General features: G+C 49.2%; 1 protein-coding gene across 3 annotated transcripts in view; it reads left to right on the top strand.

Annotated features, from left to right (window-relative positions):
- LOC147727877 (tyrosine-protein phosphatase non-receptor type 9-like) overlaps positions 1-12,038 on the top strand; it is a 1,887,882-nt gene that overhangs the window by 19,712 nt on the left and 1,856,132 nt on the right. The window contains exons 2-3 of one of the 3 annotated variants that reach the window (XM_086961825.1): positions 1,984-2,066; positions 2,141-2,237. The exons of 1 other annotated variant lie outside the window; for it this stretch is intronic. In XM_086961825.1, coding sequence (XP_086817951.1) covers positions 1,984-2,066; positions 2,141-2,237 — 180 coding nt within the window. The remainder of the gene's footprint in view (positions 1-1,983; positions 2,067-2,140; positions 2,238-12,038) is intronic. One more of the 3 variants, XM_086961827.1, reaches the window with a different exon arrangement.

Raw genomic sequence — 12,038 nt, 5'->3', positions numbered from 1 at the left:
ACCAAAAAAGGAAAATGAAGGGACATCTTGCGACAGTTATAGTATGGTTTCCATTACTCTGAAGAAACAACCATTTTACGCTTTCAATAATTTTCTACAACACTGTAAACAACAGTCAGTGTTGGGGTAACAATTAGTTTCTTTTACTGTCGACGGCGTTTCGACCCTTCCATAAATACAGGGTCTTTTCAGGACATAATGATATAGGGACGTCTGCAAATTAGAAAGAAGAGTGGTGTAAGCTATAGTCCAGTGGGATCACTATTAGTAAATAAACAATTGAATGGCCAAAACGAAGGAGATGTACCTGGAACAAAAGGTAAATCGTATGCGCAGCCACGTGAATCGAGTGAAAACACCGGTCAAGTGCCGAAGGTATAAGGGTAAAGATACTCACACTGGACCCAGCTGGGTACTACAGGAGTGAGAAAAGAAAAGGAGGAGTAAGAACTCCGCAAACTAGCGGTACTGCTGGTAATCGTAATTGCAAGGAATACAGATGCTTACCTCAGTCTGAGGGAAGAGGGAAGAGGGAGAGAGGAGGGCTGGCAATGGTGGATGAGGCAGGGCTGATGCTCGCGCCTGTGGTACAGCGAAGGAGATGATATCTGTAAAAGAGCTATTATCTATCAGTGTCATGATAGATAGGTGTATATGTGGCAGCATGTCATACATTGGGAGAGTAAGCCTTACCCGTGCTGGGTCTTCAATGCTTGGCAATTGTGCCAAGATGATGCATTAAATCCGGGAACAGGGTGTGTTCCGCCTCTTGGTATTCTGCAATAATTTGCAAAAAGCAGTGTTGGTATGGGCTGTCATCGATACATAAATATGTAGAATCTAAGTATATTACTCAATACTACTGGTAACGGACGGTGCACTTAGTGGGAATAATTGCAGTGCGAGTGCCAGGCTTGCCTGTTACAGTCTTAAATATGTGCAGACATTATCAGCGCATTCAGAAGACACACAGCGTGTCTGGCGGTGTCATTGTTAACCACTTGGCTGCTAAGGGCACTTAGGCTATATAATGAGATTTCCATTGAAATGAATGGGAGGGGCATGACGAGTTACCCTTGTCATTAGCATCCAAGAGGTTAATACGTTTAAGAGGGCAAAAATAAGCCGTCATACTATGCGCAATCCATGTGAAAAATAAACAGGGAGATAGTAGGCCCCATGCTTGGACGTTCATTAAATAAACCGAGGGTTCCGAGATCGAGGGTTGTCTCGTGGCAGAGAGTCTTACCATCTGAATTAATCAGTAGAGCGACGCGTGCAGCCGCTACGTGTCTCTCCTTCTGCGACTGCAAGGGTACGATGACAGCGGGTAAATGTGGGTGGCGGAAATATATACAGAATGAGTCAGTGCGAACCGGTCGTCACGGAAGGCATCAGTGTTGATTGCCGTTCGTGATGATGGACCGGCGGGAAAGAAGAAGAAGAAAGGGTAGAAAGACCGGGTTTTCAATGAAAAGATGCTGAAAGGAGAGGTGGCACAAAACTGCTGAACGCTGTGTGCAATGTTTACAGGAATATTATACATTTATATTTTGAAGAACAAAAAATAAGAATTTCATAAATATAAGTTTTGGAGTACAAAATAAGTAAGAAGTCATATGTTTACATATACAGACATTTACGGTGATATGAAATTATGACAGAGTTATTCCAATCTGCAGGTCTTGTGATATTTGCCATCAGTATCAAAAGTGATTATACCGTTTTAACAAATGAAATTTGCGGCAATACATATGTGTTTATACAAAATGACTCAACTATACATAATCAATACCGATGAAGTTCAATGCTCCTATAGGTACTGTGTTTGCACAATTAGACGAGCAAGTAAAGAGACATAATGGGAAGGCTCACACTCCGCAACGTCCTTTACCAGTAGTATTGAGTAATATACTTAGATTCTACATATTTATGTATCGATGACAGCCCATACCAACATTGCTTTTTTGCAAATTATTGCAGAATACAAGAGGCGGAACACAACCTGTTCCCGGATTTAATGCATCGTCTCTGCACAATTGCCAAGCATTGAAGACCCAGCACCGGTAAGGCTTACTCTCCCGATGTATGACATGCTGCCACATATACACCTATCTATCATGACACCGATAGACAATAGCTCATATCATATCCTTCGCTGTACCACTGGCGCAAGCATCAGCCCTGCCTCATCCACAATTGCCAGCCCTCCTCTCTCTCTCTTCCTTCACACTGAGGTGCGCATCTGCACTCCTTGCAATTACGAGTACCAGTAGTACCGCTAGTTTGCACAGTTCTTACACCTCCTTTTCTTTCCTCACTCCTGGGTCCAGTGTGAGTATCTTTACCCTTATCCCTTCCGCAATTGACCGGTGTTTTCACTCCATTCACGTGGCTGCGCATACGATTTACCTTTTGTTCCAGGTACATCTCCTTCATTTTGGCCATTCAATCGTTTATTTACTAATAGTGATCCCACTGGACTATAGCTTACACCACTCTTCTTTCTAATTTGCGGACGTCCCTATATCATTAGGTCCTGAAGAGACCCTGTATTTATGGAAGGGTCGAAACGCAGTCGACATTAAAAGAAACAAATCGGGGGAGGAGCTATGCTAGCAACCAAGATGGCCGCATAGGCTCCCGGCTCCGCCGACCTCCGTCTTCAGCCAGATAATCCTGTCATATATCCTGATCGTACACCCGACCTCCGTGTGGATGAACCGTTGCTGAGTATGATGGTACAATCCCGGGAATTTTATCGTCCTGTTTGATGAAGTTGTGTCGTGTTTTTGATCTCGGCCTAGCCCAGCGTGTGAGCCGGGGCCTCGAGAACTGGCCCAGCCGGGTTCCTGTGGAACAACATCGGCCGTGGGACTCAGACAGAGTCCGGTCTCTCGCAGTGAAGGTTATCCTGGCCCGATTCTGATGGCGGTCGCTTGGCCTGTTTGATATCGAAGGAGTGGTCTTAAGTTTCGTCTGTGGCTCTGTGGGGTGGGGAGTCCCCGTCCCGGTGCCCGGTTGCCGCCCCCAGGATCTGCTGGGTTGGGGCCCTTGCTTGCGGTAGCGGGACACACACTGAGGCTGTTTGTCCGATGATGCACCCTCCGATGCCGTCCTCTCCGCTCTTGCTTATTCCCCCGGAGAAACCGAGCGCTCCGGGAAACACGCCTATAATTGAAATCGACAGAGCGGAGATGGGTCGGTCGAACTGTGAACCATCATTGAGGACCGTATTGGCCGCCATCGGGGCACTTCATTCACATCGTGAAGCCATTGTTTTTTATTTTTTTTTATTTTTGAAAACCTTTATTGTGCACAAAGTCAGTACAAATACGGGCCTACAACCGTCCGGCCGGCCACGAACTCACATGAAGCACTAGTGCATGCAATACGGTGACAGGGTAATGCAGTCGAGCAGCAAGTGTAACGTAAAATACAGAGCAGGAAACACCACAGTACCCAGGCGCAGGAACAATGCAGGTTAATTTTGAACTTTTTAAGCAACTATTTAGATCAGAACACAATACTCCGCACATAAGCTAGTAGAAGATAAAAAACAGGTCCGTGTAGGTGGGACTTGACAAGGAACAGCAGCACCAAACAGTTCGATTCACCACATGCAAGTCCCGACCAGAGGAGGGTCACAAACGAGTCACGCCACCAGAAAGCTGTGTCAACGACCCCTAAACATGTGCGCCGCCACCCATCCCCCAGTATGCCTAACACCGACCAAGGAAAAAGGAAAAATCATAGAAGAGCAAAAAAAGGCACCATAGAAAAAAACTCCTCAAACCAATAAGTAACCCCCCACCCTACACACATGCAGAGGCTATGGCCTGCCCCCCCCCCCTAGCAGAGTGTCTGTCGCCCCAAGAAACCCGAAATATAGCGAGAGTAGAGAAAGGAAGAAGAGAAAGCAAAGGGAAAAATAAAAAGAAAAATAACCCTGTGACTTGGAGAGTAGGAACAGTAAACCATCCCCGAACTCCCACAAGAGTGAAAACCGGGAGGAGGACCAATCATATATACATACAGACTCCGCCAGCCTAAGAAACAGTTCCCGCCCCCACAACAGTATCAAACAATGCAACAAACAGTAAATCAGTCAGGGCGAATCAATGGACAGTCCGTAAATATCAGGCCTAGGTCAAGAACCACCGCGCCTCCCCCCCCATCCGCCCGGCTATCAAACCATAGAAAGTCTCCTAGTCCTGGCCCGTTCTGGGACACGGCCCCTCACCCCTCTTACATGGTAGTCCAGTGCGGTCCAGGAAGACGTTAGGAAATGGCCGCTCTAAGGAGGGGGGCGATGCGTAGACAAAGGAGAAATGGCGTCCGCTCCCAGGATACTGTTGTCCCTCGGTATCAATCCCCTCTAGCATGTCCAGGCCACCAGAGTCAGAAATCAAAGCAAACCAAACTCGCGACAAGAGTGTAGTTGAAAAACCAGGAGGGCAATCCACCGGTAGCCGACTGTCCCCCATCGCAGACTGTAGCACACAGTTGAGCTCGGAGCTAGGGGGAAACTCTGTAGCGACGACCGAGCTGTAAATTGGCAACAATCCGCTACTCTCCACAGGTGTAGCAACTGTAGCATCCACTGTATCCCTCCGAGGAAATGCCGCGGCAGCAGGCTGTGGCAGCTCCCGCCTGGAGCTCTGTGGAGGACAAGACCCCTGCTCCTGGCCGAAGGCTCGGGCGCAAGCATCGAGCCGCACCCCCAACTCGGTGTATGTGGTCTTCATCGCTGATGCCAACTCACCCAGGGCTGCCAGCACATCTCCAAGAGTGAAGTCAGGCAGAAGTGTCCCCGTTCCCGCACACCCATGGGGGAGCCTGCCACGGCCCCTTCAGGATCAATACGCTCGCTATGCCGTGGGGTGACTAAGTAGAGGTCCGCATCATGGCGAGCCACCGGAGTCGCCATCTTGTCTTCTCCCCAACGAGACGCTGTGGGGTGGGGAACGGGGAAAATCACGGGGCGCGATGTTGTTGCCGGATCAGTCCCCGGGCGTGCAGCAGTCCGCCCGAGTTGGAGCAGTGCCTGTGGGTCCATAGCCAAGCAATGAGGCAAGCAGTGCCTGGTGGGGATTGCAGTTAGCGACCAGTGGGACGAGGAGAGCAGCGCCAAAACATGGCGGCCGGGAACAAAGGACTCGCCGGGTAACACTTCTTCTCCCTGCCACCGCACTGCAGGAAGCGTGGACAGCGGTCACCAGCGGCAGGCAGCGCCAAGGGTGCGCTCCTGCGAGGAAGCGCCGTCCAATCGCGCCACCCCCACAGCGGATCGGCTGTGCAGCGTATGCGGGGTCTGGGCGCGTTGTAGCGCGAGCTGGTTCCCGGGCCGGGGCGAATCGTTCCGTAGCTGGTGATCCCGGGCGAGTGGAGAGGCCGGCGGATCACCGGTGACAGCAGCGCCGTGTCCCGCACCTTCTAGGACGAAAATAGGTGAGCAAAGCTAGCAGGATTATGGTGCGGGATTCCGGGGCTGGCGGAGCCGAGGGCTGCGCGTCCGATCAGGTCGCCATCTTGGCTCCTCCTCCGTGAAGCCATTGTTGACAAAAGGATCGCTGGTATCATCGAAACTGGGCGCCCGAGTCCGGACCCTGATTTATCGCAAGAACCACAACGACCTGACCTTTCCAAGAGGTATATACTACCGGAGGAAGAGGACCCCGTGCTGGAAAAAGTGTTGATGCCCTTGGCTAGAGCGCAGAGCACTTGCGGGCTTGGTTCTTTGACTGTATCGCAGCAATCACCATCGTCACCGATTGCGATTGATCTTCTGGGTTTTTCACTCCTCGCGGAATTGAATAGGAATGATTCTGTTGGTGGTAAAGCAATCATGGGAGAGAGACGATTTTAAATATAGCGGACCTCCCATAGAGAGACAGTGGCATACCTGACCATGATCTAATTTCTGTTTTCACCCTCTGTCACAATACCTAGATTACGATCCTTTGATAACTTTTGGTTATCTGACAGAAAGACCCCCAGATATTGCATTCCTTCCATGGCCTATGACAGATCTGCAGCCTATCGGCCGTGCCTGAGCGTCCCCCGCAGTGGCGATTTAGCTGATTTATGAACGTTCATGTAGGGGCCCGACTTTTCTCCAAACATTTGCATAATCTGCAAAATTCTGGGGCCCGATTTATGCAGATCTGTGCGAAAGAACGAAATGTCTGCCTATAAGGTAATACGATATGAGGTTTCCGCTGTCCATTTGAAGCCTCAGACCAGGACTTCTCTACGGACCCAAACAGCCCAGGGCTCAATGGCTACGGCGAATAACAAGGGAGATAGAGGACAGCCCTGCCTAATGCTGCATTTAATTGGGAAGGGAGTAGAACTACGGCTAGCCACCCGCATGGAAGCCGTCAAATCTGTGTAGAGTAGTCAAATAAATGCCTGAAAGCGCAGACCGAAGTTGTTGTTTCAGGAGTGTGAAAAGAAATGTCCAAATAACAGTCGAACGCCTTGTCCATGCCCGCTAGCTACAGGGCGACCTGCTTGCCTAGGCAATCAACTGCAGCTAAGGCCTTGTAGGCCCTCCTGATATTATGTCGGGGCGCCTGATGGGGCATAAAACTGGCCTGATCTAGATGAACCAGATCTGACATACAGGGCCTTAATCTATTTGCCAGGATTTTCGCCAGTAATTTCGCCTTTTTATTTAAAAGTGAAATCGGGCGATAGGAGGTATGATGTTCGGGCGCTGGGGGCGTCGGTCTGGTTTCAAGAAGACAAGTTTCCGCATGCCTTCAATCTGGGGGCATACGAGCCGACTGGACCGTCTCCTGGATGACGTTTAGATAATATGGATCTAATTGCGACATATATACCTTATAGAATTTGCACAGTACCCTTTAGGGCCATGTGCCTTGCCTGACCGCAGCTCCAACAGTGCTGCCTTCAATTCTTCCAGGGTAAGGGGGGTCCTCCAGGGACTTCCACACTTCCATCCACAAAGCCTTTGGAGTTATGTCTTAAAATAACCTCTTGATTATCGGGGCACTAATAACCTCCGGTGCATATAGGGCCTCATAGAAATCGGCAAAGCTGCTTGCTATTGCTGTTGGATCCCTGAGCACTGTTCCATTAGTGTCACAGTTCACTGGGATTTGACTGCTTTGCGGCCTGATGGCAAAGTCTATATATGAGTTTTCCTGACTTGTCCTGCTATGAGAGATTCTACTCTGGGAGGCCAGCCACTCACCACACCTCCTTTAGCAATTCCCCTTGATATTGCTGCTTAGCAAAACAGAGTTGTTGTCATGTCATGTGCGCACCAGCCTCCCACCCCTTACTTTCTAATGGCTTGGTGCAAACCTCCAAGCGTAGGAGGTTGTGTTTCAGACCTTTTGCTCTGTTATGCAGTAGCTGATGTCCACTCCTTGTATGGTAAGTTAAATCGCCTCCCATAACACTTCTGAAGAGGAAACTGACTCAACAGTGAAAGCAAAGTATTCAGCCAGGGCCTTATGAATGTGGGTCCTATACGAGTTATCCTGCAAGTTCCATGGGGAAAGCCTCCACCGAAAAGGGGCTCAGCTTGGACCAATTAAAAGCTGCATGGCTATCTGGGAGTGGTCCAACAGCCCGAGTGGCATTATTTAGCTTTTGATGCTCTATGTATGTATCTGCGTGGGCTGAAAATGTAGGAAATCCTAGAGAACTATTCATGGACTGGGGAGTAGTATGCGTAGCCTGCATCTCGTGGATGGTGAATCTTCCATGTATCCTCCCAGCCCACCAGATCTACCAGGGATTTCAGTCAGGACCCACATGTGTGTCCTCCGCGACCCCAGACGTTCGCCCTCTATCTCTGGTCTAGCAAAGCATATCGTTCCAATGGCTGCCCATGATCGTAACCTCCTCCGGCATTAGCCCCCTAATCTCAACTGGGCGGTTACTAAAGGCTTGACTAAGAGGAGGAGGGTCATAAACGCTGCCTGTCACCACAGGTTCCACAGAAATGGTTCCATGTACCAGAACATTTCTTCCCTGTGTATCCGCCCTGGATTGGACAATTGTGAACAGAATTTTGTGATGTATCAAAATTCCCTGTGAACCCAGCATTGCAGGTGTTTGTGTACCAAAAGCGGGCCAAGCAGGGAGTTTTGTTGCCCTTGAGATGCCTTTCTTGCAGTAGCAAAATATCTGCCTGAATGTGTTTTGCCTGTTGGAGTATCGCACCTCGTTTAATTTTGTCGTGCATGCCTCTAACGTTCCAGCTCACAATTTGTAGCTGGCCTGTGGAGGGTTCATCAGCCTGGGCTGACATCTGACCCCGGGGGCATCAATTAATTCTCGCCAAGGTATTGGGACGTCCCCCAAGGACAAAAAGTTCCAGCTCACAATTTGTAGCTGGCCTGTGGAGGGTTCATCAGCCTGGGCTGACATCTGACCCCGGGGGCATCAATTAATTCTCGCCACGGTATTGGGACGTCCCCCAAGGACAAAACAGACTGTGCAGCAATATGTAATAACTCGAACTCCCAACCAACCTCCCACCCCTGTACTCAAGAACAGTTGAAGTAACTGTCGTGGCCGGTATATCATGCCAACCCCAACGGGGAGTCCACAGAGAAGCCTTCCAGTGGATATCTAAACATGCCGTTGTCCTAAGGTCAACAGACAGGGTCTTGTCGTTATCCCCCTATCTATGCAGACCCCAAGAAACACCAAGATACTACATCCTTTAGGAGACCAGAAGAAACCTGAGGTTTTTACATATAACTGTCCGAGGCAATAATTTGCAGGGGCTAGAGGTCACAACCTCCAAAGCCTCTGCCTCCTCCCCATTGCGGGGCCTTGAGCGCGATATCGATCTGTATCGGCGTTTATCTTTTTGAATATTTTGAAATCTGGGAGGTTCTCCTAAAGAAGAATCGGAGTCTCCACCTGGTGGAGTATATGACTTCAAATGTCTTATTCCATCCGTCCAAGTGAAAATATCGTCATAAACCAGGGCACGGGAATCTTATACTATGAACAACTGGGGCCAAATCAGGAGCATGTATGAGATTTTCAAATTATGAAGTCGAGCCTTACCTGCCTGGAATGAATGGCATTGCTGCTGCATCATCTAAATATAGTTAGGGCAGATCAGGATCTGATGTGAGTCAACTAATAGCTTACCTTTGGCTTGTGTCAAGATGATGTCGCAATCATGATTGTTTAAAATCCTAGCAATGACTGGTCCTGGTTTAGCCCCTGGGGTGGTAGCTGAAGTGGGTCCTTTGGGCTCACTCTGTAATGAAACATGAGGCTAAAGAGCCCGCCAGGATCGACGGGGTAAGCTAGTCAGTCAGGAATTTATCTGTCATTCCCCTAGCAATTTTCAAGAAAGCACATGAAGTGGAGATTGTTTCTATTGGCACTTCCCTCGGTCTCTTCCACCTGTGTTGCCAGGCCCTGGATGTCTTTCTCAAGGGTGGATACCCTAGCCTGGAGCATAGTGACTGTGTCTTCAACGCTTGAGACCCTGGATTCTGCCTCCGTGAGGTGTTCCACCGCCCCTCGAAAGTCCTGGTGCAGTAATGTCACTTCTGAGCCCACAGCTCCAATTTTAGCCTCCAACATGTCTCTTGATTGTATGATTGCAGCCAATAACGTGGCGTTATCCATTCGTGTGCTAGCGCTTTTCCTGCGTCGCACTGGGGCCTTGCCTCCTGTAAATCTGTCAATTGTGCTTGGCCAGGCAGCACTGCCTGTGGTTTTGTCCTTAGTCATGGTCGCAGGCAAGCGATCCTTGTAGCCGATCTATGGGCCACCCTGGGACCTATCTTCCCTCCAGACAGGCCTGGCTGTACTGACTGCGTCGGCCGGGGCACGGACTACAGTGGATCCTGGAGTTGCCTAATCTTCCCCCGTAGGAGCGGTGGCTGTAATGCGGCCAATGGAAGATGAAGATAAGGGTTTAAGATAATTTCCTCATTTCACAGGAGAGAGGGGCACTTGAATGCCAGGCAGAGACATTAGTCATTCTGCGTCACTTTACAGTGGCAGGTGGGGGGGGGCCGCTCCCGCCACAAGCCACACCAAGACCTGGCCTGGCCGTCTCCGTGGTCGGTAAAGAAACCTCTACCCCTTTAGCTGGCACCTTAACTTCTGCGTCGCCTCCCAGATGTCAGTCTCGCCGATGGGTTTGAGTAGAAGGTCCGGGGGCCCAGGGTCACGATATGCTCTGCCTAGGAACAGCAGGCAATGCGGTTCGGCTCACCCTCAGACGGTCCACGACCATGTAGTGCAGCAATCTCTTCGCTGTCCAGCAAGGGCCAGCCTGGGACGAGACGCACCTTGTCTCACTCCTTCGGCAGCCGTCCCTACTGGACCGATTTGCGCGGCCTGAGCCCCTGGCCAGACGAGCCACCGCCTCTGTCGCAGACCCTGCCCCAGGTGACCTGAGACCTGCCTCCAACTGTGGGCTCTGGAACTGATAAAATCCCGGTGCCCCTGGAGTATCCTGTCTGGTCCACCGCCCAGCGGTGATCAGATCCATTGGAGCAAGCTCTCATGCGGCGGCCAGCCACCATCTGATCATGGTGTCCCGGCCAGGCCACAGGATGTGTGGCTACATCAGCGTAGCAGCCTCCTCGACCCAGCAGGCACCACAGAGCGGGTCCGTTGATCTGGGCTTGGTGGTACATCCCAACTATATTCTGACAGTGGAACCAGGGACCTGATCAGGGAAGGAGGTCAGTATCCGGTAGGATAGTGTAGGATATTTTTGTGGGCTTGCGGAGCATGCCTAAAGCGTGATCGCCATGCTGAACTGCTTGGCCATTCCTCCCCTCCCCTATTCCGTGCATTTTAAATTGGTGGTGGGTGGTTTATTGATGTGAACTGGTAAAGTACTGGGTAACCGACATTACCCATAGTAGTTTTGTCTCACGTGAGTATACGATTGTCATTTATTATAGTGCTTGTACAAAGTACAATTGTCTACTCTATTGCTGAGTTTTATGGTGTTAGTGAGGGGTAGGAGGGTTCTATCAATTTATATTACTATATACCACATACTTCGATATAGGCCACCCCTTCATAACTTATCTGGATATTGAAAGTAGTGCGCTGTTACATTACTGTACCTGAAAGTGTGCTTATTATTCAGAGTTCTAGCCCAGGATTGTGGGATTATGCAGTTCATGTGGAAATAGCCATGTTTCCCACTCTATTCTGCTTATGCTCCTAAATTAACTAAATCTTTACTGGAAAGGTTTCCAGAGCTTGTTGGCTTGTACCAAGAAAGCAGTGCCTCCTATGAAATCCTTAAAGTAAGGTGGTACAATGATCTGTGGTGCAAACCGGGACAGCAGTGTTCTATTTTGTTTGCATTGCTTGAATTTATCTGTTATGTATGCCAGTCCTTTTCCTTCGGATGCTCTGCGGACAATGTAGGGTGACATGAAAATGTCTCTTGTAGCTATTGGAGGTGGTCACAATTTCTTTAGAGAGGAGCTTGAGTGCTTGGGGCAGCACAGCCATTAACATTTATTATCTGGAATCCATATTGTCTCACTCCTGCAAAAAATCTTGCTCCTGATGCCCACGCCAGCTCTCACTTCTCCTCCAGGTGACTTCGGATTTATTTTTTGGAGGAAATGATGCGGCTGCTTAAACTTTTGTTCTTGAACATCTGGCTTCAACCAGTTCTAATATTGAATGCTTCGCATTCTCTAAGTACATGAAGAAAACTCCAAAATACACAAATTCTGTGTTCTACTGGGAGGTTATTAAATAGAGCTTCTTTCTGTTCCTGAAAAAAAACATTTAATTTGCTTTGTTTTCATAGTATCTTTGGAGAATAATAAAGTGTTGATATATTGGTAAACTTAGCATGATACTTTTCTGTAAACTGGAAATGGTAATATAAGTGAGTGTACTGGATGGTAACCTAATTTCAGGTGCTTATCAACAGACCAAAGTAGAAAACCATGATGAACCCAAACAGTATAACCACATCTTAACATTTACATACAGCCATGGGGGAAAACATAGCGCCTGCGAGTTAGGCGGTAGCTCTCGTC

The sequence above is a fragment of the Lissotriton vulgaris genome, chromosome 3_1 (assembly GCF_964263255.1).
Source record: "Lissotriton vulgaris chromosome 3_1, aLisVul1.2, whole genome shotgun sequence".
Classification (NCBI taxonomy): domain Eukaryota; kingdom Metazoa; phylum Chordata; class Amphibia; order Caudata; family Salamandridae; genus Lissotriton; species Lissotriton vulgaris.
This window is presented reverse-complemented; position numbering and strand designations above follow the sequence as displayed.